General features: G+C 40.5%; 1 protein-coding gene across 8 annotated transcripts in view; it reads right to left on the bottom strand.

Moving 5' to 3' along the window:
- Positions 1–22918, bottom strand: part of LRRK1 (leucine rich repeat kinase 1) — a 117983-nt gene that overhangs the window by 61167 nt on the left and 33898 nt on the right. For all 8 annotated transcript variants that reach the window (XM_082450188.1, XM_082450189.1, XM_082450190.1 and 5 more), the window contains exons 3-6: positions 15256–15419; positions 12554–12725; positions 7914–8093; positions 7347–7495 (exon numbers count right to left, since the gene is read on the bottom strand). In XM_082450188.1, coding sequence (XP_082306314.1) covers positions 7347–7495; positions 7914–8093; positions 12554–12725; positions 15256–15419 — 665 coding nt within the window. The remainder of the gene's footprint in view (positions 1–7346; positions 7496–7913; positions 8094–12553; positions 12726–15255; positions 15420–22918) is intronic.

The following is a 22918-nucleotide window of genomic DNA, read 5'->3' on the forward strand; positions in this document are numbered from 1 at the left end:
GCAAGGCTTTGGTGTCCCTTTCTCTTTGACGCTGCCAAGTGCCTTACTCAGCATTTATATTTATTTTTGCGAGTTTAATAGGTATGTGATGGTACTTTCAAGTCATTTTAATTTGAATTTCTGTAATTGCCAATAAGATTGTATATGTTTCCATGCCATGATTTACTATCTGTGTTTTCTCATGTGTAAATTAACTGTTCGTATCTCTTAACTTCTTACCCAAGGGCATTTGTGAGCAATGTGACAGCAAGGGCCGTGGCTCTGGCTTGGGCATTGCTGAGTCCCAAGCAACGAGTAGGTGATATATAAACACTGACTGAATTAAACTCAATTATCAACTGACATATAATTGCGTCAATGGTGTTTTCTGGATTTCAGTTTCTGTCAATTCTTTATTCTCAAGTATCTGCTAATGTTTTCCTTTTTAAAATTTCTTTAAAAATTATATTTTACTATATTAGTATACTATAGTAAAATTATATTTTACTATATTAGTATACTATAGTAAAATTATATTTTACTATAAATAACTTTAATATATATATATTGTTTATCTTATTTGTGACTATACATCTTTATACATCTTTATATATCTTTAAAATTTTGAAATGGAATCATTTTCTTCTATAACTGGAATAAATTTGCTTTTTGAAAGTACATTCTGATGAATTTCCAGTGCTTAACTCTTACCTGTCTGGAATTTATTTACATCATTATGAATGTACTTGTCTATGCTGATATCCAATAGTTCCAATGACATTTGATAATGTTTTCTTATTCTTTCCTTATTGTGTTTTCTAGTTTGTCACATAAGTTCAAATAATAGTTTTAGTATTTCTGCATCTCTATGAATCATTTTCTCATTGTAAACTAAATGTAAGTGGTTTGCATAACTGCTGCTTTGTATTATGTTTGATGATCTAGTGGGACAGGCCACCAGGAACACCTACCTGAACGGTTACACAGTGCACCTGCTCAGCTGTTCTACACTGTGACCCTCGCTATCTGTTCTCAAGTTCTAGGAAGCACTCACCATGTGGACAACGTCACAGTGGCGAGTCTATTCCATAGAGAAAGCATATGAATGGGGCATGAGAGTGGGAAAAGATTTGGTATTTGGAAACTAGAGAAAACAGTAGGATAATTGGCTAAATTTCAGGGCACAGGAAAAGTGGAGCTGATGGAAGAGGCCCATAATAATTCTGAGTTTGATCTCATAACTCTCAGAAGGCAGGTGAAGGCTCTTCCTTTCACACAAGCCAGTGGTGAAAAGGCCAAACCACAGGCAGTCAGGCTGCTCCCAGTGCTGCCTCTCACCTGCTGGGGCCCTACTGCCCCAGAGACTTACATCTGCTCTGTGAGACAGTACCACCTGCTGTGAGGAGGACGAGAGGAGCTGAGAAGGTGCAAGGTGTAGATGTAGAAATGCTCTGGAAAGTGTAAAATTCTTGAATAAGACTCTTGTACCAAACACTAGGCCTAACCTTGGGCAAGGATGTTCCCCAGAAGCCTTAGTGCTCACAATGTCAGTAGCCCTTGGTCAGCTGCTCATGAAGGCCCCAGCAAAGGCTGAGCAACCACATTTGCTGCAGCCTGCCCTTTCTGAGTATCCCATATATGCAAAACCTCAGACCCACCAGATCACTCTGATGGAGAAGGGCTGCTTCAGCTCTTAAAATGTGCAGCCAGGATGTTTGTGCTTGGGCACAGATACAGGCATCTGAATGGCCAGTCACTAGGAATGTTTAAGGTACATCATAAGCCAGAGTTGATCCAAAAATGACAATAGTAGTAGTAGTAGTAGTAATAAGTGATCCTCTCTAGGTTTGCTGCCAGATTTGAAATCATTAGGGACTTGTAAAGAAAATTAATAATTCCCCAACTGTGTAGTTTCAGAATCAATTTCAGCTCTTGTGCACTTACTCCTATACTCAGAACAGCCCAGTGTGCCCTCCGGCCCAGCCCTCTAACTGCTGAATGGGACAAACACCATGGTTAGTTCAGGCCCCGCTTAGGCCTCTCCTGGCATTTCTGTTTTCCTGCTCCTTCCCGGGTGTGCCAGCATGAAAGTGTTGTTTCTCATGGCAACAAAGCAAACATTGACAGGACAGTCACCAGGAACACAGGCCGACTCATTAAACATTCAGGCAAAGGTTTGGCGGTTTTCCAGAAGGGCACCTATGAGCCAGAGCCAGGAATGGCTTTGGCCAAGTCTGACTTGGCTTCGCTTTTGCTCTTTTAAAAGTGTCCAGACCATGTGGTGTGCGTTCTCAGACCTTCCTTTCCAAACACCATCAAAACCTAACTGAGCAGCCCGCCCGCTGCCAGTGGAAAATCAACGTGGGCTTCTCAGCCATTCCCCGTTTGCCAGCAGAGGCAGGTTCTGGCAGCCTGAGAACTAGGCTGTGCCTGACACAGAGGCGTGGTGAACCTCGACTGGCCGTGGCTTCCACAGAGGCAGCAATTACATTAAAAAATATCAACTAGCTAGTGGAGGAGGCAGAACACAAATACAGAAAAAAACAAGATGACTGCTTCAGCAAGGTCACTGCCACAAATGCCAGTAGGCAAGGGAGTTTTCAGGCTGTGTACACATGGCAGCAAAGCACCCTTTCAGTGCCTGCCCTTGTCTAATATTCTGAACAAAAAATGCCAGTTCAACTCCACTGCACACCTGGGAAGGTCGAAGAACTTACCTCTGGTTTCTGAGTCATCGTTCCTGACACTGGACCCCTCCGCGCTAACCCCCTCTCTTCTGCTGGCAGCACAGAAGGAAAGTGTTGTCACAGGTTAGAGATCAGGGCAGCCAGACACACTGGCTGCACACACTGCACACACTGGCTGCACACACTGCAAGGCCCTTGAGTTTGAAATTCACTTGAATAAAAAAAAAAAATACCACCTGCTTTGGGGAAGCCCAAGGAGTCTTTATGACTCAGGCTGCACTGTAATTTCATTTTCTCTTCCGATTCTACCCAAAAGGGCAAAGGAGAAGAAAAGCAACATTGTCTTTTCTTTGTCTTCTCCTTTGCAGAATGCAATAATCACTTCCATGCTCTATCCCTATCTTGGCAAATTAGCAGGAGTTACCTGTAGAAAAGATCACAGATAACAGATGTCAACCATTTCTGCTTTTAACCTTAAGCCAAGAAAATGCAAGTCACTGGGTACACATTAGAATCATCTGGGGAGTTTTTAAAACTACTGATTTGGGTCCCATCCCAGAGATTCAGATTTAGTTAGTGTACGGTATGGCCTGTGCATCAGGATTTTTAAAAAGCCCCCAGGAATTCCAATTACAGAAAAGTGTGAGAACAACTGATCTACATGAAAGACCTGGGAGGTGCAGTTCAGGAATCATGAAATGAGAAAATCCCCAAGTTAAGAAGGCTCAGGTTCTGGTCTGAGTATCACTGTTTAATATTTTCTGTTCTTGGACAAGTAACAGAATATCTCTAAACCTCAATACTTTCATCTGGTAAACAGATTATATTTCTTGCAATTCTTACTAAAGTGTTGTATGGATCACATATGAAAAGAAAGTGCTGGGAAAAACACTGAACACTACACACATGTAAGGGTTAGATGATCACTATTTATTTCCTTTTGCAACATGAAGCTGATGTTTAATGTTTATTGAGCTCTTATTATGTGCCAGGCCCTGTGCTAAGTGCACACCTGGCCTCCAAGGTAGATACAATGATTAACTCTGTTTATAACTGAGACCAGCCAAGGCACAGAGAGCTAACAAGTTATGGAAAATAGAATATCAGTGTTCTCTAGAAACTAGGAAACCAGCAATGATAAGAAAAAAGTAAAAAGGAAATAGCAATACATATAATCAAAAAGATGGGAGGAATAAACCAATATGACAGGTCCCACACAAATGTGAATTGGGTGGGTTCCTCTTTCAAAAGACACAGTCTCGGATGGGATTAAAAACTCAATACTGTTTACAAAAAATACACCTAAGACAAAATAAAAACTGAAAATAAAGGCTGGGGAAACTTAAACAAGGTTGATGCAAAGAAAAAAGAGCAGTGTGGCCATGTGAAGAGCAGACAAACCCAATTTTAAGGATAGAAGCATTGACAGGATTAAGGCAGATATTTGATATAATGAAATATGTTAAAATGGGTCATAAAGCCATAAACCAGGTGTATGAAGCAAAAACTTCTAGAATTATATGAAGAACTAGATAAAAATCAGTAGATGAGGAAACCAAGCCCCAGAGATGTAAATAACCAGATGGAGGTCCTAGAGTAGTGAGGCCTGGACCCCGGATTAGAGCCAGGAAGTCTTCTGCCAGAGCCTCACCTTGACCACAACACCATCAACCAGACACTCAGAGAAGATGTCAGGAAGGTTTCAGTACAGATAAAAGCCAAAATGAATGAAGGAACAAACAAAATAAATCATAAAAAAATAAAGAAAATCTAGGTCCTTGGTAGGACCACTAGAATATATAAATCCCTGGCTGGTCTGATTAAATTCAAAAGAGAAAAAGTAAAACTGTTCAACATCATAAATCAACAGCATAAATGGGAGTATAACTACAAATATAGAAGAAAAGAATTACCAAAAAAGGTAAATGTAACACACTATGATGGCAAATTAAAAAATCTAAAGGAAATGGATGATTTTCTACCAAAATATAACCTCCTGAACTGCACATAAGCAAAAGCAGACAACCTAAACTGATCAATGACTTCAAAAGAAGTCCCAAAACAAAGACCTGCTTTATCAAATCAATCTTTAACAATAAATAATTCCTATGAAACTTCTCCAGATTGTAATAAAATGGGAAGTTCCCTAAGTCATTCTGTAAAGCTAACATAGTCTTATACCAAAATCTCATAAAGATAATAAAAATAGAAAATTATAGATCAATTCACCTATAAATATAGATGCAAAAACTGTAAATAAAGTATCAATAGGTCAAATCCAGCTGTAAAAACACCAATTAGCATTATTACAAGATTTCAATATTGGGTCAATATCTATCATCATCATTCATTACATAAACAAATTAAAGTAGAAAAGCTATGTGAATATATCCATAGCTGCTAAAAAGAGATCCAACAAAATTCAGCAACCTTTCCTAATAAAAATCCTAAGCAAAAAGGAATACATGGAAACTACCTAAATATAACAAGTCTATTTACCAAAAATCTACAGCAAATGACCATAAACTGCTGATGCCAAGACCTTTAAAAACAGGAACAAGAGAAATACATCTGCTCTTTTCAGATGATTCAACTTTTGACATTTCTGCTGATAATCAGTAAGCCATGAAATAAAGTAAGTTAAATAAATATTAGAAAAGACAAGACAAACCTGCTTTAAATTTGCAGATGACTTGATAATATACCTAAAAGTTTCAAGGAACTCCTCTAAAAACTGAATTAGTAAGACAAGTTGGTAAGGGGACTGGGTAAAACAAATAAACAGAAGAGCTTTCCTTCGTACCAGCAACATTAGGCTGGAAATGGGTAAGAATTATATATATTCCATTCAAACAGTGGCAAAAACAATAATAAATAAACAAAATAGGTTCAGGAAATCTTTATGAGGAAAACTATAAAATCCCATCAAAGAACATAAACGCAGCACAAATTGCCATGGGAGTCACCATGCGAAATGCACAAAATGGAAAAACGAATGTCTGATAACAGTCAAGATATTTTTGAAAAAAGCAAATAAGGAGTAGAAAACTTGCATTAACAGGTTGTAAGGTTTAAATGAAATGCCTATAATCAAAACAGTATAGCATTTGAACAGAAACAGATTAATAGGCCAGTGGACCAGTGCAGAGAATCCCAAAATGTATACAGGTATATATTGGGGGAAATGGCATTAGTGACATTTCAATTCAGAGGGAAAATCAAAGTTTATTTTAAAAATTGTGCTGGAATAACTGATCATCCACCTAGAAGAGAGGAATGCTAGATTCCCTCCCTCAAACCACATATACAAATAAATACAAGAAAAATTAAAGCTTAAAATATAAAAAATGAGTAAAAATAGTATAAAAGACTCTAGGAGAATATTTATATTAAATCGAGGGGGAAATGACTTTCTTATATAACCCAAATGCCATAAAGGAAAAAACAAACATATTTGATTATATATTCTTATATCTTTGTTATCTCAAAAGATAACAGAAGACAAATAATGGATTGGGAAAAATATTGGCAACATGTATGATAAACAAAGGCTTAAAATCTCTAACATACAAAAAGACTCTCCAAAACGAGAAGGAAAAGGTGAGTAATCCTTGAGAAAAATAATCAACAAACTGTAACAGGCAACTCACATAAAGGGAAATGCAAATAATTGATGATGATATGAAAAGATGTTCAATATTATTAAGAATAGAAATGTGGACATTAAAACAAATAAAATATTATTAAGAATAGAAATGTGGACATTAAGATTCCATTTTTACCCATCAGAGTGATGAAAATTAAAAGGCTCCTGGACATCTAGTGCTGGCCAAAGTATGGGGATAGATACCCCCATGTAAAGCTGGTGAAAGTGTGAAACCAGAAATAATCTAAATGTCCACCAACAGGTAAAGGGCTGAGTCAACTAAGCTACATTCACTCTAGACTTAAGGCACGTATTTAAAAGAATGAGATGTAGCCACATTGACTGATCTAGGGGGAGTCAGTGATAGAGTGCTAAATTTAAAAAGTCAAGTTGAAGATAATGTAAACAATGCAATATTATTTTTGTTATTAAAATGGTAAACTAACTAGAACTAATTCCTGTATGTGTTTTTTTCCCAGTTTTATTGAGCAATAATTGACATACGACATTTTATAAGCTAAGATGTATGATCTGTTGATTTGATACATTTATATACTGCAGAATGATTACCGCTTGTAGCCTTAGCTAACACCTGTACTATGTCACCTAATTACTATTTCATTTTTGTGGTGAGAACATTTAAGCTTTATTCTCTTGGAAACTTTCACGTATATAATACAGTGCTATTAGCTGTAATCACAGTGCTGCACATTAGATCTCTGGAACTTATAGCTGAAGTGACCAACACTTTGGCTATATGACCAACATCTCCCCATTTGCCCCACCCCCCAGGCGCTGGCAAACCATCTACTCTGTTTCTATGGTTTGCTTGTTTTAGATTCCACATGTAAGTGAAAACATACAGTATTTGTCTTTCTCTGTCTGACTTCTTTCACTCAGCATAATGTCCTCAAAGTCCATCCATGTTGTTGCAAATGGAAGGATGCACTTCTTTCTCATGGCTGAAAAATATTCCACTGTATATATACACCACCTCTTCTTTATCCATTCATCCACAGACAGTGACTACTCACTATTTTTCCCGGACAACTGCTGGGCAAGGCACTTGCTTCGACAAAATACTTCCTGAGGAGATATTTGCTGGGGTCAGGACTGTCCAGTAAGATGTAGGAACAGAAAAAGGCCCCATGCCGAAGCAGGAATATGGCAATGTCTTCATTCCCTAAAGGACAGAAAGTGGAGAGCTAAGGGCATTTGGATGCAGGGTGTGTCACAGTTGTCCAAAAGGGCAGACACTCACATGTGAAATAAAAATGAAAAGGGCACTGGTGCTGTTGAACTTCTCTATTACCTCCCTTGACGCCGGAAGGTTCCTGTTAGTGACAGAACTTTTGTGGGGCTTTGCCCTTTGAAGTGCCTCCTAAGATGGTCCCATTTGCCATGGTTGGTCCCTGTCACTGAAATCCCCTTGCAGGAGTGAGTAGGGGGAAGGAGGAAAGAGGCAGACCTTTTGAAGAAGCAAAGAATGGAGTTGCGAAAACCTCCACAAAGGCCATTGGAGAGCAGAAGTTGAGTGTGAAGGATGGGCCCACATCTCGACAGGGTGATGGTTTTCATGGGCGGACTGACTGGGGACCCACCTGACTTGATGGCCGCGTAGAGTGGCAGGCGCACGATGACAGGGAACTCATTCTTCCTGACTGCATAACTCTCTGGGTCGGCCCCGTGCGTCAGGACCAGGAGCTTCACCACCGCCAGGTGCCCCCGCTGGCAGGCCAAGGCCAGCATCCAGTTCAGTAATCGCTGGGGGCTGCAGGGACCTGGCGGGGATGACAGGACAAAGGGAGAGGGTGGCTAAAGGGACTGGTTGTTCCTGCTCTGAAATCCCCTTCGATCACGGCCCTATTTCCAGCTGAAATTCGCTTCCATCCAGTTGACAGTGTCTATGGAATAGTCCCTCTGAATTGCATATGACATTTCCCCACATCATTATAACCCACCTGCTCATCGAATAACACCAACTGAGGAAAAGCAGCATTCAAAAGCAGCATTCAAAACAGTGTGATCTTAACAATGGAAATAAGACTAGAAAGAACTACCTTCAGTGCTGCAGAATTATCTCTGGGTAGTGGGATTGTGAGCATCCCCTTACTATCTTCCTCATCCCCAGTCCTGACCTCATCCCTAGAGCAGCATCACACCTAGGGATATGGGTTTTGGAGATAGGCAGTTGAGGATTAAAATTCTTCAGCTTCCCCAGTGGCACAGTGGATAAGATTCTGCACTCCCAATGCAGAGGGCCTGGGTTCGATCTCTGGTCAGGGAACTAGATCCCACATGTGTGCTGCAGCTAAGAGTTTGCATGCTACAACTAAGGAGCCCGCTTGCCACAACTAAGACCTGGTGCCACCAAATAAATAAATAAATAAATAAATATTTTAAAGAAACATAGTGAATTTATCTGACCTCAAAAATAAAGATTTAAAAAAAAATATTTCAGCTGTGTCATCTTGGGCAAATTTCTTATTCTCTTTGTGACTCAGTTTACCCATCAGTAAAATGGGAATAATAACAACCCACCTCCCAAGTTTAATGTGAGGATTACATGACATAGTGTATGTCAAGTGCCTGACTCAATAAATTGTCATAACCTCTGTCAAGTGCCTGACATAACTCATTATGATATGTCATTATGTTCTTAGAGGAATAACACTTTTCTGCATTTCCAAATTATCTGTAATATACATATATTACTTTCATAAGTTAAAAAAATACTTTGATGAAAAAAATAGATCAGCCTAAAACTTAGAGAATTACTCCCTGAAAGAACTGCCTACTTAATTCCAGGATAAAATAACACTTAACACACTGAATGAACAGAGAGAGCGTGGGCTGAAATGTTACAATATCTTCAAGTTCAAAGTAGTGCAATGTCTTTTGGATCTAGCTGCCATGGAAAAACGATCTCATCCTCCACATGGACGCTTCCCAATTGCATCATAACACTGTCTCACTTCCAGAGGCGGAAAGTCCTCAGGAATCAAAGTGCTCTGAAGCCTGGAGAGAGTGACCCTCCCTCTGTGATAGGAAACTGACCAGGAAATAGGGGTGAGGCAGAGAAGGCAAGAATTAAAACCCAACACATAAGGTACCCGGCATCATGCCTGGGCGGCAGCAGGTGCTAAATAAATGTCCCTTCTTTGCCCTCAACTGATAACTAAAATGAACAATTCAAAGGAGGAGGTATATGAACAGAAAACAAATTATCCCTCTCCATTACTACCAGATATCTAGCTATGAGAAGTGCAGTCGTCATGCTGCTAACTTCTGTTGAGGATGTAAGTGTGTCAGTCTTAGGAGGCAGGCCCTGTATTTCACAGTCATAATTTTAATATGAGGAAACCGAAGCTCAGGGAGACTTGGGAACTTGCTGAGGGTCCCACAGTTGGTAAATGGCAAAGTCAAGCCTTAAGTTCTGCTTTATCTAAAACCAAAGGGTGCTCTCTTAACCATACAAACCCCTGCATGTATTCTATGAGGCCCAAATCCAGCAACACTCATAGAGCCCATCTTTCCACCTCCTCCTTCTCTTCAGCCCTGCTCAGCTACAAGACCAGGAATTACATAATGATGTCCTTCAAATGATGTTCATAATTACACAACGATGTACCCACACCCCATGGACCTCTCCTCCCTCCTCTTCTTGAACCCTGCCTTCATTCTCTAGCTGCCTCTTGTCTTACCTTACTCCCGACAGTGGCTGCCTTCCCTACAGGCTGGTAATTCCCAGAGAACACAAACTATTTTGCCCACCTCTGTACTCCCCACAGGGCCCAGCACAATGCTCTGGACTCCTTCAGTCCTCAGCAGCTCTGTCCTAAGTTGAGTTAAAGACAGGACACCCCTGGGAGCAGCTGAGAACATGCCCAGGTCCACCCAAGCTCCCTGCTTTGCAAAAGCAGGCAAACCAGGCTCTTCCCTTGCTAATCTGCCAAGTAAACTCCTACTTAGCCTGCAAAGCCTGGCTCAGATGTCAGCTCCCTCTGAAGACTCCAGCCTGCACCCAGACAAGACCATTCCCTGATGTGTGCTTGCAAACCACTGTGTAAATATTTCAACCTTCGCCTGGTTACACCTTTCTGCCTCAATTTCCTCTGCTTGACCAGGTCCTACTAAAGGACTGGGATCACCTTTTCAAAAAGCCTCTGTGTCTATCAAGTTCTGCAGTGTGTCCAGTACTTGGAAAATGCTCAATAAATGTAAGCTGTCCAACGAGATGAGTGAGTCAGCTGGCATAGACTCTTTGGGACTAGAACAGAGCTACTCTTGGAGATCCCCGAGGAAAGGGAATCAGCTTTGGCTCCTTGGGGGCTCCTTCCTGCCCTCCTATACCTTGCTCGACCCAAACAGCATCTATGGGCCCTAACAGTGCCCTGATTTCTGTTCATAAACTCATTCTGCTTCCAGGCACAGGAGAGGCATGCCAGCTTGGAATCAAATCTGAGCACAAATCTACCTCAAAGCACATAGTTGGACATCCCCTAACAGTAGTACTGCATAATTGTGGGGTCCCATGCAAAACTTAAAAATGGGATCCCTTGGACTTCCCTGGTGGTGCAGTGGTTAAGAATCCACCTGCCAATGCAGGGGACATGGGTCCAATCCTTGGTCCTGGAAGATCCCACATGCCGTGGAGCAACTAAGCCCATGCGCCACAACTACTGAGACTGCGCTCTAGAGCCTGCGAGCCACAACTACTGAGCCCGCACGCCACAACTACTGAAGCCCACACGCCCTAGAGCCCACACGCCCTAGAGCCCACATGCCGCAACTACAGAGCCCATGCACCGCAACTACTGAAGCCCACATGCTCTAGGGCCCGCGTGCTGCAGCTACTGAGACCACGTGCTGCAACTACTGAAACCTGCGGGCCTAGAGCCCATGCACTGCAACAAGAGAAGCCACTGCAATGAAAAGCCCATGCACCACAATGAAGAATAGCCCCCGCTCGCCACACCTAGAGAAAGCCTGCGCGCAGCAACGAAGACCCAACGCAGCCAGAAAAAACAAAAAAAATGGGGTCCCTTGTTTAAAAATTATTAAAAATTTCAAGAGGGCTGGGACTTCCCTGGCAGTCCAGTGGTTAAGACTTCGCCTTCCAATGCAGGGGGTGTGGGTTTGATCCCTGGTTGGGGAGCTAAGATCCCACATGCCTCATGGCCAAAAAACCAAAACATAAAACAGAAGCAATATTGTAACAAATTCAATAAAGACTTTAAAAATGGTCCACATCAAAAAAAAAATCTTTAAAAAAAAATTTCAAGAGGGCAACTGCAGAGTGTTAAACCAAGAGTGGGGCCCTTCTAAGTGCGGGGCCCTTCTAAGTGCAGGGCCCTGTGTGACTGCACTGTCACATACCCATGAAGCTGGCCCCACTCCCTCACAAAATCCTAACTCCCAAGACCACTGCTAAGGCAATGCCTCAGCCTATAGCTGCAGTGATGCCTGGATCAGTGTCACAGATCCAAGGCCATCATGGGAAATCAAAGGAGACCAGGACACCTTGAGTCCACCAGAGAAAAAATTAACTTGTTATTTAAAAAAGCAACATAGCATGGTACATCCAGACAATGTAATGTTACTCAGTAATAAAAAAATATATATATGAGCTCTCAAGTCATGAAAAGACATGGAGGAAACTTGAATGCATATTGCTAAGTGGAAGTAGTCAATCTGAAAAGGCTATGTACTGTATGAATCCAACTATATGTCATTCTGGAAAAGGCAAAACTATGGAGACAGTAAAGGGATCAGTGGCTGCCAGGGGTTGGGAGAGAGAGGGATGAATAGGTAGAACACAGATGATTATTAGGGCAGTGAAACAATTCTGTATGATGCAATAATGGTGGAAATATGTCATTACACATTTGTCAAAAGCCATAGATATACAACCCTAATGTCAACTATGGGCTTCAATTAGTAATAATGTGTCAATATTGGTTGGTTCATCAATTTTAACAACTGTACCACTCTCACACAAAACGCAAATAATAGGGAAACTGTGGGAGGTGGTATATGAGAATTCTCGGTACTTGTTCATCAGTTCTTCTGTGAACCTAAAACTGCTTTAAAGGATACTCCCAGATTTCTGGATCTCATGACTGGTAAACAGTGTGAAGACATAAACATTTTGAAGTGCAGCCCCCCCCAAATGCCTGCCTGGTTCCTAAGAAAAGAGGGTCCCTGAGAGGTGGTGAAGAGCTCATGCTCTGGGATTTACCTGGCAAAGACTCGAGTAACTCCTGCACAACATCAGTGTGCCCAAACTGTGCTGCCACCACGGCTGGGTTGTCGTCGGTGGGCTCCGTTGGCAGCTCCACCAGTCTCTCGGTGAGAAGATACCGGACGGTCTCCAGATCCCCATAGGCCGCAGAGATGCTCAGGAGCTGGCCCTGGTCAAAACAGAACAGGGGCAGGATGTCAGCAAGACGAGTGCTGCTGGGAACTGCCAAGAAAATTGACTCTAAACGCTTCACGAAGTCCATGGGCAAGACTGGAGCTGTGCTGCCCAGGACGGCAGCACCAGCCACATGTGGCTGACGAGGCTTGAAACGTGGCTCATGCAAAGTGAGATGTGCTTAAAGTGTAAAATCACATGGGATTTCAAAGACCTAGTATGGAAAGGGTAAACTATCTTGTCAATAATTTTTATACTGATTACATGTTGAAATGATGATCTTTAATATATGCTGGTTAAATAAAACAGATTATTAAAATTCTACCTGTTTCTGTTTACATTTTTAATGTGACTACTAGAAAATTTGATCTTATGAATGTCTCATATTTTATTTGGAACAGCATCATGAAAGATATCTCAGGCAGGTATCAAAATTCTTCATGTTATTTGAATGTGCAAGCCAGAGCTGCTGTCCTGTGCCTTAGGTTTGTGCCTCTGAGAGCTCTCTTCTCACAGGAAGCCTGGTCTTTTTCTCAGTCAAAGGTCAGCACATGCCCCATCTCCTTGCTCACAGTGTCCCCTGCACTGGGAGGCCTCTGTCACCGTCTCTGCATAGCTAAAGCCTTTTCGGTTCTCTCACCCAGGCTGCAGTACCTTGAATGGACACTTATTCATCTTGCCACACAGGTCATTTGAGCCTGAACACATGCTCTTCTGTATTGCTTTAAAGTCAGGTTTCTTAAGATATAATTTATACATAGTAAATTCACCCTTTTTAGTGCACTTTGATGAATTTTGACTAGGTATAACTCAATCACAATCACCACCAGCAAGAGCTAGACTATTCCATTGTCCCCCAAAAGCCATCTTGTATTTGTGTGTCCCCACCCCCATGTCTCTGGCTCCTCTGCTAGACTGTGGGTTCCTCGGTCCAGTGTCATGCTGGTTCTCCACTGAAGAGTCAGGCACAGGACACTGATGTTGGTGCCAAACGGACATGCCACGTTGAATCCTGGCTCTGCCACTTACCACCTATATGTCTTTGGACAAGTGCCTTGACAGCACTGTACTCCAGTTCCCTCATAATAAAATGGGGATCATTACAACTCCCCTTAATCTCCTTCATGGCAGGCATTGAGGGAAGTGGGTATAAGGAACCCAGCTCACAGAGGGCAGCCATGCTAATGAATTTGTGAGTCGGCCAACCCATGAATGCATGGGCATGATATCACAACCAGGGAAGACTACTAACACGGGCAGAGGGAGGCACAGACTCCAGGCTGTCTGCTGAACAGCCCTCCTTGTGGGAGGCCACCCAGTGCCAACCCAAGGGGCCAACAAGTCTGACCTGCTCATGTGTGCATCCCAGTTCTCCCCATAAGAAGAGAGGCCTTTGGCCATATATGCTGTGAATTCATAATGGGAGGAATCAAAAATGCCCTCCTCTCAATAATTCTCAAGCACATGTACTTGCCAATTCCCCCCAAAAATTCTCTTACAATTTTGAGAACAGGTTTAGTAATTGAGTTATTTCCAACTGTTAATTATATGGAGACATTAAACCTGTTCTAATCAAAGTATTGCACACAAAACATCAGTAAAGTGCTTCCACGGTTGACAGCCAATAAGAATTTCCCACAAGGACCAGAATGTGGCAATGGTCTTCTCAAGCTGTAGGTGGGCAAGAGGGTTGATTTCCACAAGCTTTTTGGAAAAGTTTGGCATGTGTTTTAAAATTTAAAAATTGCTCATACCCACATTCTCAATTCTTGTTAACCTAGGCTGAGAAAATATATTGACAATAGGAAAAGGATTAGGCAAAAAACATTCAATACAGCATGATTTATAGTAGTAAAAAATTAGAAACAATACAAATATCTAACCAAAAGGAATAGCCAGGTAAGTGACACTGTCTCTACTAGATGGAATGTCATGTAGCCATTGAAGGTGACGCTCATAAGGAACTTATACAGAAAATTGTTCATATAATATTATGTGAGAAAAAGCAGTATGCAAAACTATACATAAATAGGCTTGTATCTATATTAGAAACAATAACAACGACAAAATGAATGTTCAGATCAGCAGGCTGGAAGAGAGTATACCAAAAATGCTAAGTGGGATTGTTTGGATGGATTAGGAATATGATTACTTTTTTGTTCTTTTTTTCTTTACTTTTATGTATTTAAAAAATTTTCTTTTTTGAGCATGTGCTATTTTTATAGTGGAAAAAAGTGTAAAAGAATATATTAAGTTAAACCTTCAGATTGCCACTTTGTCCTTTATATTTCTGTGACCCTCTCCCTGTCCCCTGGGAAGGCAGGAGCAGTGTGCTTAGGTGATGACAGGCTGAGAAGTCCACTCGAAAGGACTGGCACCCATAAGTTTACATGAGAAACAAGGTATTCAGAACACAATAGAAATCCTCATTATGATTATAATGATAACAAGAAAACAACTTTAGTGGTAACCTTCGCCCAACCTGGGTCCCCAGTTCTGGCCAGAGGGGCTGGCATTGACCTTACCTTTTCCAGCTGGGACGTGCTCTCATCACAAGCTTCTCTGAGAAGGTGCTGGGCTCTGCTGGCGTCTCCTCGCTTGTATGCGGCATGAATGCCTTCCGTCCTGGGGCTCCGTGCTGTGGTGTCGCCACCTGGCATGGATAGTTTGCTGCCCATGTCCCCGGCACCTGGGTGGACAGAAGCACACACATAGCATGACCTCCACTGCCAGCACTGCTTGTAGGAATCATCAGAGAGGAGAGTGGGATGTGCTCTCCAAGACATAAATCTGGAGGCTTTAGCAAGAGAAAGGGGTTGCCCTGAAATGCTGCCAATGTCACCAGGTACAGCAGACTTTGGCACCTGCACCCTGCTGGAGGCCCTTCCTGCATGGGGCCATCTGTGAAGGCACGGGGAAGCTGAACACAGCTTGGGGAAGATTCTGCAGCTAGACAATGGCCTGGAGCGAGCGGGTCCAGGGCACCCGGGGCAGCTGCTTGGCAGGGAACTGCCAGGCTGACCTTACCAACAGCAACAGAGAAGCAAGGGCTTTGGTGGGAGAGCTGGTAGCCCACCAAACTGTCCCACTGCTATATCCCTCAGAGGGATATGGTATCTAGTGGAGGAAGAAAGGCAGGTCAAATCCTGTGGGTGTGGAAATCTAGACCCTCTCTGCCTAGAAAACTCCACAAAGGCATGGGACTTAGAATGGCAGCCCTCATTCCATACTGTGCTGGGTCTGAAGACGCAGAAGTGAAAGCAGTCAGCCCTTAGAGCTCCCACTCTAGAAGGCTTCATAATTAGGAGGTCTGTGGATCCCAAAAGGCTTCAGAGACTTCCTACACATCCTAAAGTTGCACACAGAAATCTGTGTGTGTGTGTGTGTGTGTGTGTGTGTGTGTGTGTATACATTTCTCTGGGGAGAAAATTTAAGGCTTCTACCAGATTTTCAAATGTGTTAGTGAACCAGAGTTAAAAGTTTTATCTCTACAGATATTACAGAAAAGACTGCAATGAATGAGGAGTTAAATTTTGATTGTGTTGAGTGACAGCAGAAACGGGGACAGAATTCTATCATTCTTGGCCAAGTTCACACAGCTTGTAAGAGGTAAACTGGGACTGAAGTTTGGTTCACCAGCTCTGAGGTTGGGGCTAAACCCACTCCATCTCTTTGCTACCTCTTTGAAGGGATAAAAAAACAGGTTTTTTTTAATGTAAAAATGTAAATGCTGAGGAAGGTTGGCTTCCAAACATTGACATCACAAAAGCAAATCACATTATAGCAGCTAACATTTGGAAATATATTTTTTTAATTTATTTTCAATAGCATAAAAATTACATGCTTAGAAATAAATTTTTAAAAAGATGGACAAGATCTATACCCTGAAAGCTATAAAACACTGCTGAGAGAAATTAAACAAGACCTATATAAATGGAAAGAAATCTCATGTTCATGGATCAGAAGAATCAATATTGTTAAGATGTCAATTCTCCCCAATTTTATCTATAGATTCAATGTAATCCCTACCATAATTCCCATAGGCTTTTTTGGGGGTAAAAATTGACAATCTGATCCTCAAATTTGTATGAAAATTCAAAGGACTTATAATATCCCAAGCAATCTTGAAAAAGAAGAGTTGGAGGACATATACTACCTGATTTCAAGTCTTACTATAAAACTATAATAATCAAGGCAGTGTGGTAATAGATCTGTGGAACAGAATAGAAAGTTGAGAAATAGACCCATACTTGTACACCCAATTAATTTTTGATAAAGGGTGCCAACACAATAAGAAATGCAAAAATCTTTTCAATAAATGGTGCTGGAACAACTGCACATCCATTGAATAAAAAGAGACTCAGACCCCTACTTCTCACCACACACAAAAATTACTTTGAGATGGATCATGGATTTAAACATAAAGGTTAAAATTGTAGCGCTTCTAGGAAAAAAAATTACAGGAGAATATTTTTATGACTTGAGAGTAGGCAAAGCTTCCTTAGATGGGACACAGAAAGTAATAATCATGAAAAGAAAAAAATTCCTAAATTAGACTTTAACAAAAATTAAAACTTCTGCTCATCAGAAGGTTGATCTACCATTTAAAAACTATTTACTATTTGAAAACGAGTAGGCAAGTTACATACTGGAAGAAAATATTTGCAAAATATATATCCAAAAAAGGAATGGTATTCAGAAAATAGAAAGAACTCCTATAACTCAGTAATAAAGGACAAACGACCCAGTTAAAAATGAGCAAAGATTTGAACAGAAGATATTCTAAAAGCTCATTAGGGAAATGCAAGTTAAACACCACTACACTCCCACCAAAATCACTAAAATTTAAAAATACTGACAATACTTGGTGAGGATATGGAGCAATGAGAACATTCATACCTTATTGGTTGTGTCTAAAATGGTACAACCACTTTGGAAACAAGTCTGGTGGTTTCTTATGAAACTAAGTATATATGTACCCTATGACTCACTTATTCTATTCTTAGGTATTTACCCAAGAAAAATATGTGTAAAAAATATATCCAAGAATGTTCATGGCAACTTTATTCATGGTATTTCCAAACTGTAAATAGCAAAGGTGTCCATCAACAGGAGAATGAATAAATAACTACTGTGGTATAGTATCTACTCAGCAATCAAAAGGAATAAATTACTGATTCATGAAATGACTGATGGGAATCTCAAAACACAATGCAGAGTGAAAGAATGACTGCACAAAATGATCCCATTTATATTCTGTTCTAATCAGTGGTGGGAAAAAAATCAGAACAGTGGTTCCTGAGGGTGGGGACAGTCATGAAGTTTACCAGCGGAGGGGTATGAGGAAATTGTTTGGGTGATGGTTCTTTATCTTGATGATGTTTTTAGTACACAGGTGTTGGTATTTGTTAAAACTTATCAAATAGTCTAATGAAGATATGTGCATTTTACTTTATATAAACTTTACCTAAAAAATTATAAATAATATTGAACTATAGTCAATAATATGAATACTGAAGCACTTGAGGGTGAAAAGTACAGATATTTCCAATTTACTTTGAAATGCATTAAAAATAATGGATTGATGGATGGATAGAAGAACAGACAGAAATGAGAGCAATTTTAGAAAATGTTAATGGTAAAATCTAGGTGGTGGGTATATGGATGTACATGGTTCAGTTCTTTCAGTTTCATTGTATGTTTGGAATTTTTCATAACAAAATATTGGGAGAAGTGAATCAGAATGACATACCCTAAATGGAAGGCCTGCCATATGGCATACTGAACGAGCTCCACCACCAGCCCAGAAAAGTCCTGCTCTGGAGAAAGGAAAAGACAAGCTGCTTACAGTAAAGCCCCTTGATACCATCCAGGGTCTTTACAGCTCACTCTAAGCCATGACTATTTCAAAGGCAACCATTCTGAAAATCCACGTTAAGTGGATTTCATGAGTGTCACGCACAATCTGCATCCTTCCTGAAACACCAATACAAGACTGCTGTGTCTGAATGGAGATTACTGGTTTTTTTTTTTTTTTTTTGGCTATGCATTTTTGGAAAGGGGTATCAAAAAAGGGCTTAGTGTGTAAGTGGTTATACATGTGAATAAGGCAGCTTCACATCCCATCACACACTAACAGTCCCCATTAATTATTAACAGTCAGAGACTAAGACATTTGAGAGTCAGCTGCAGGGAGAAGCCATTGGCAGGGTAAGAAGAAGGCAGAATCCACGACCACGTCATCCATCAGAAGAGGCACTTAATTATGTCGCTGCTCATCTTTCAGAATTAAACAAATATCCTCCTTATCTCTGTAAAAGACAGGTGCACATGCGTGAGGAGGTATAAAGTAACCTCTTCTGTTCACATTAGGAACATAAATAAAAAAGTTCACCTTTATGCCCAAGTTAAGCAACACTTAGAAGGTAGAACCAAGGACATAGGATGCATGTGAAATTACAAGGGTGGTTTTACTTTAACGTGATTTATAAATAATGCAACATATGTGGAATAAATGACATAGTAAGAAACAAGACTCTGCTAAGTTCTATTTACATATATATATATATATATTTAATACTGTGGTGTTTTCAGTTTGAATCTGATTTTCTTAAGTTGCATGGACAACACATGTACACTCTCACTGACCCAAGAGCTGGGGGGTCTGGTCCAATCAAATTGTTGGAAGGACATTATGGGAAAACATCAGGTAATGCATATGCATTTAATTTACTCTGCCAACTTCATTTAATTTCCTGAAATCATAAAGAGAATGATTAACATATATTTAAATTTAAAAAAAAGACCAAAATGCTAATGATAAGTATTAATGATGGGCTGGGGGGAATTAGTGATAGGATTAGAAAAGATTTTTCTTTATTTCCTAAATTCCCTGTAATGGAATTATATGACTGCTTTATTTAAAACTTTAAAGAAGTTAGATAAGTAATAAAAGAATACATTCTCACTGAAGAAAATTAAATAGTACAGAGATACATCATGTAAGGCAGAACCCCTCCTCCCCACCATGAAACACCGTTTCTTAGAGGTAAATATTTACTTTAATAGTAATTTTTTTTTACAAAAATACTACAGTTTTATATTTGAGAATTGGTGTCCTTTGATTTAAATTTAAATCGGGGTAATTGTATGTATGTATACTATTTGAGATTATTTAGTTATTTGTGCCTATTAATCAACCATTATCTGTAATTATATTCTTTTACACAGTAAAACATCACAGTTCTAAATATTTTGCTCATACAGATTTAAAATTCATACTAAAAATATAACCCCCCAAACTTACTCTATTTCAATACAATATTAATGTAGCAAACAAGTAACTAGGACTAGTAGGAAAATAATAGTAGAACATTAGAATGATTCAGTGTCAAATTCTTTAAAAAGTCCTTTTTGTTCTTTATTACAATAGGTGTAATTATTTTCCTAAATAGCAATGAAAATTCCATATACATATATATACTACAGCCAGGCATCTTAATTCTTTGGGTGATGGTTCTATATCTTGAATTAATGTAAAGTTAATATGCGTAACAAGGAAGGTAACAAAAAACTAGGAGAAAGGGAAACCATTAGCACAGTTCTTTTTTATTTTTAAGGTTTGGTCAGTGTTGCTTGTTTGTTTTTAGTAAAGTGTTAATTAGAAGTAATTAGAAGCAAGAACGAGTGAGGGGAAGCTATAAATGTAGTGAATGAGTAGCATTATGGATTCAGCACATGTAGACTTACTCAAGAATACAAGAAATATTTACAGTAAGCTGTGAGGTGATAAGTGAACATATTCCTGGTGGGTGATAAATGTTAATATCTACACAGCCTGGTATTTAAATATGCTGGACACGGACAGTAAATTAAAGTTCATTATGTGAAAAGTATTTGGTTCAAAAATATTTAAAAACCTATGAAACCAGAACATCATTTAGTCCTTGATAATCACTTTCAATTTAATATTCTATTTATAAAAAAATACTTTCAGTGACACTGTATATTTCACATATTCAGCCATTTCTAGGAGAAATGTTTTTAGTTGCTAATAACTCAGTCTCTAAATGTTATTTCTGTAATTCAAGTTTTAGAAAAACGAATTATTCTGACTACAGGAAAACTAACAGAAATTTTTCTTCTCTTTTATTTTGGGAAAGTAATAAAACAGAATTCCATGAATGTTATAGAGTGATGTCTGGCTGTACAAGCCATGTCACTTACACTAATAGTTCACTGTGGCCTTCCCCATCTTAAAGAGAGTCCTCCTTTGTCTGCTGATTCTGAGTCTGTTCTGTCCTTATATCCTAAAGAGACATTCTTACCTTTTCTTCTAGAACAGTATTTGTTAACTCATCCCTCCCAACCCAATAATCAGAATAAAATTCTCTCTCTACTGCTTTTTTCCTACGAATCTAGGACAATGGAGAGGTAATATGAAAGTGACTTTAATTCTATCAGTTCTAAATGTTGGTCTCTTATGTATATATATTATACATTTAATTCTCTCATCCCCGTCAAAGAACGCATGCATGACAGAAGGCAAATGCTCTCTCTTGATTCGAAATCTGTAGCATCCTCTGTACATCCTGGAAAAGACACTAACGTTTTACTTGAATATATACTTTTAAAAAAATTACATTTACCTCCATCAATAGAGTAGCAAAAGGTAAACATATATCTAACAACCCAGAGGTCACTGCAGAATAAACAAGAGTAAACTTTAGGATGCTACTGACCTGGTCATAATTGTTTAATGACCTTCCTGTGCCATCCTCCATCGAGTCCCTGTGTGGCCAAACCCGGGGGTTGGGGGCTGTCCCTCCCCGGAGGTGACGCCCTCCTGGCACTGCAGTGGCTCACCCACTGTTGCCCTGGGCTTACCGGCCTCCAGCAAGAAGGATGCTTCTTTCTTTGCCAGCTGTCACTCTAGGGGTTTAGCCTCAGCAGCAGTTTTCATCTCTGGGTCACATTACAGTGAAATCCAACCCTTTATTTCTTCGGGGAAGAGGCAGAGGTTGGGGGGGTGTAGAGGGCGACATGACCCCAGGGTGACTCTCGGCAGTAATTCCTCACTGACTCCAGATGGCTGGTGCTCAGCCCCATCAAGCTGGGCCATCAGACCCAGCATCAGAAAAGAAAGCAAAGACAGCAGTGGCATTCACCAGGGGCCTGGCTCACGGCTCACGCAGAGCAGAGCTCCAGCCACGCAGGCTGAGCGTTTCTCATACCAGCAAAGCCTCCCAGCACAGATGTAGAACTTCTCTGTGGATATTCTCACCAAATCACTGGAAATGAATTTTTGTTAATAAAAGGGGCATGGGCGGTTATACCTATGAGCAGGCTGTGCAGAGGGAAATCGCACATAAAAGTGCAGTTTTCTTTAGAAACAAAACATACAATTAATTGTTAAGATTCCATGTTATGTCCACCTGACACAGTGAAAAATTTAATGAGTTCTAATATTCATTGCTGGCCAGAGTGTGGTGAAAATTGTACACTTGTCAATGTGGGAAGGCTTACTGAGACAGGCTGGGACCTGGGACCCTTTGCTGTAGTGCTGCAATGCTTGCACCTGGACATATGTCTTTTGGAGTTACAAAATACAAAGAAACTATAAGGGACTAAAAATAACTGCGTGCATGTGTACTTGGGGCAAATTATGGACAAAAAGATACAAAAAGACCAAAAAAGCCAACTGCCACTTCTGAGGAGCAGGGAGCAAAAGCAGGGTACTACGCATGCCCCCTGCACACAGTACTACCAAAGAGGTGGGCAAAACACCTAAGCCACCCCTCCTGTTGAACCCCTGGACACACCCCTACCTTCACCCCATATAAGGAACCAGCTCGCCCCTCTCAGGGAGCGGAGCAAGAAAGGGAAACTCTTGTTTGTTCTTGCTCCCCACTGCTACATCAGAGGTCCCAATGAAGTCTTGCTTGAATTTCTTGTCTGGCCTCTGATCAATTTCTATTGATTAAGGAAGGCCAAGAACCCTGGTCGGTATCAACAGCAACACTATGAGTAGGTGTCATGGCTGCCATTTTACAGATGAGGGAGGCCAAGATGAAGACACTTCACAGTGACAGGCTGGCAAGGAGCAGGGGCAAGAGTGACAGCAGCAGGTCTTTGTGACCCTAGAGCCCATAGAAATCCTACTACTCTTCTTTCCAGTTTATTTTTTTT

Source organism: Balaenoptera physalus (assembly GCF_965194825.1).
Source record: "Balaenoptera physalus genome assembly, chromosome: 2".
Taxonomy (NCBI): domain Eukaryota; kingdom Metazoa; phylum Chordata; class Mammalia; order Artiodactyla; family Balaenopteridae; genus Balaenoptera; species Balaenoptera physalus.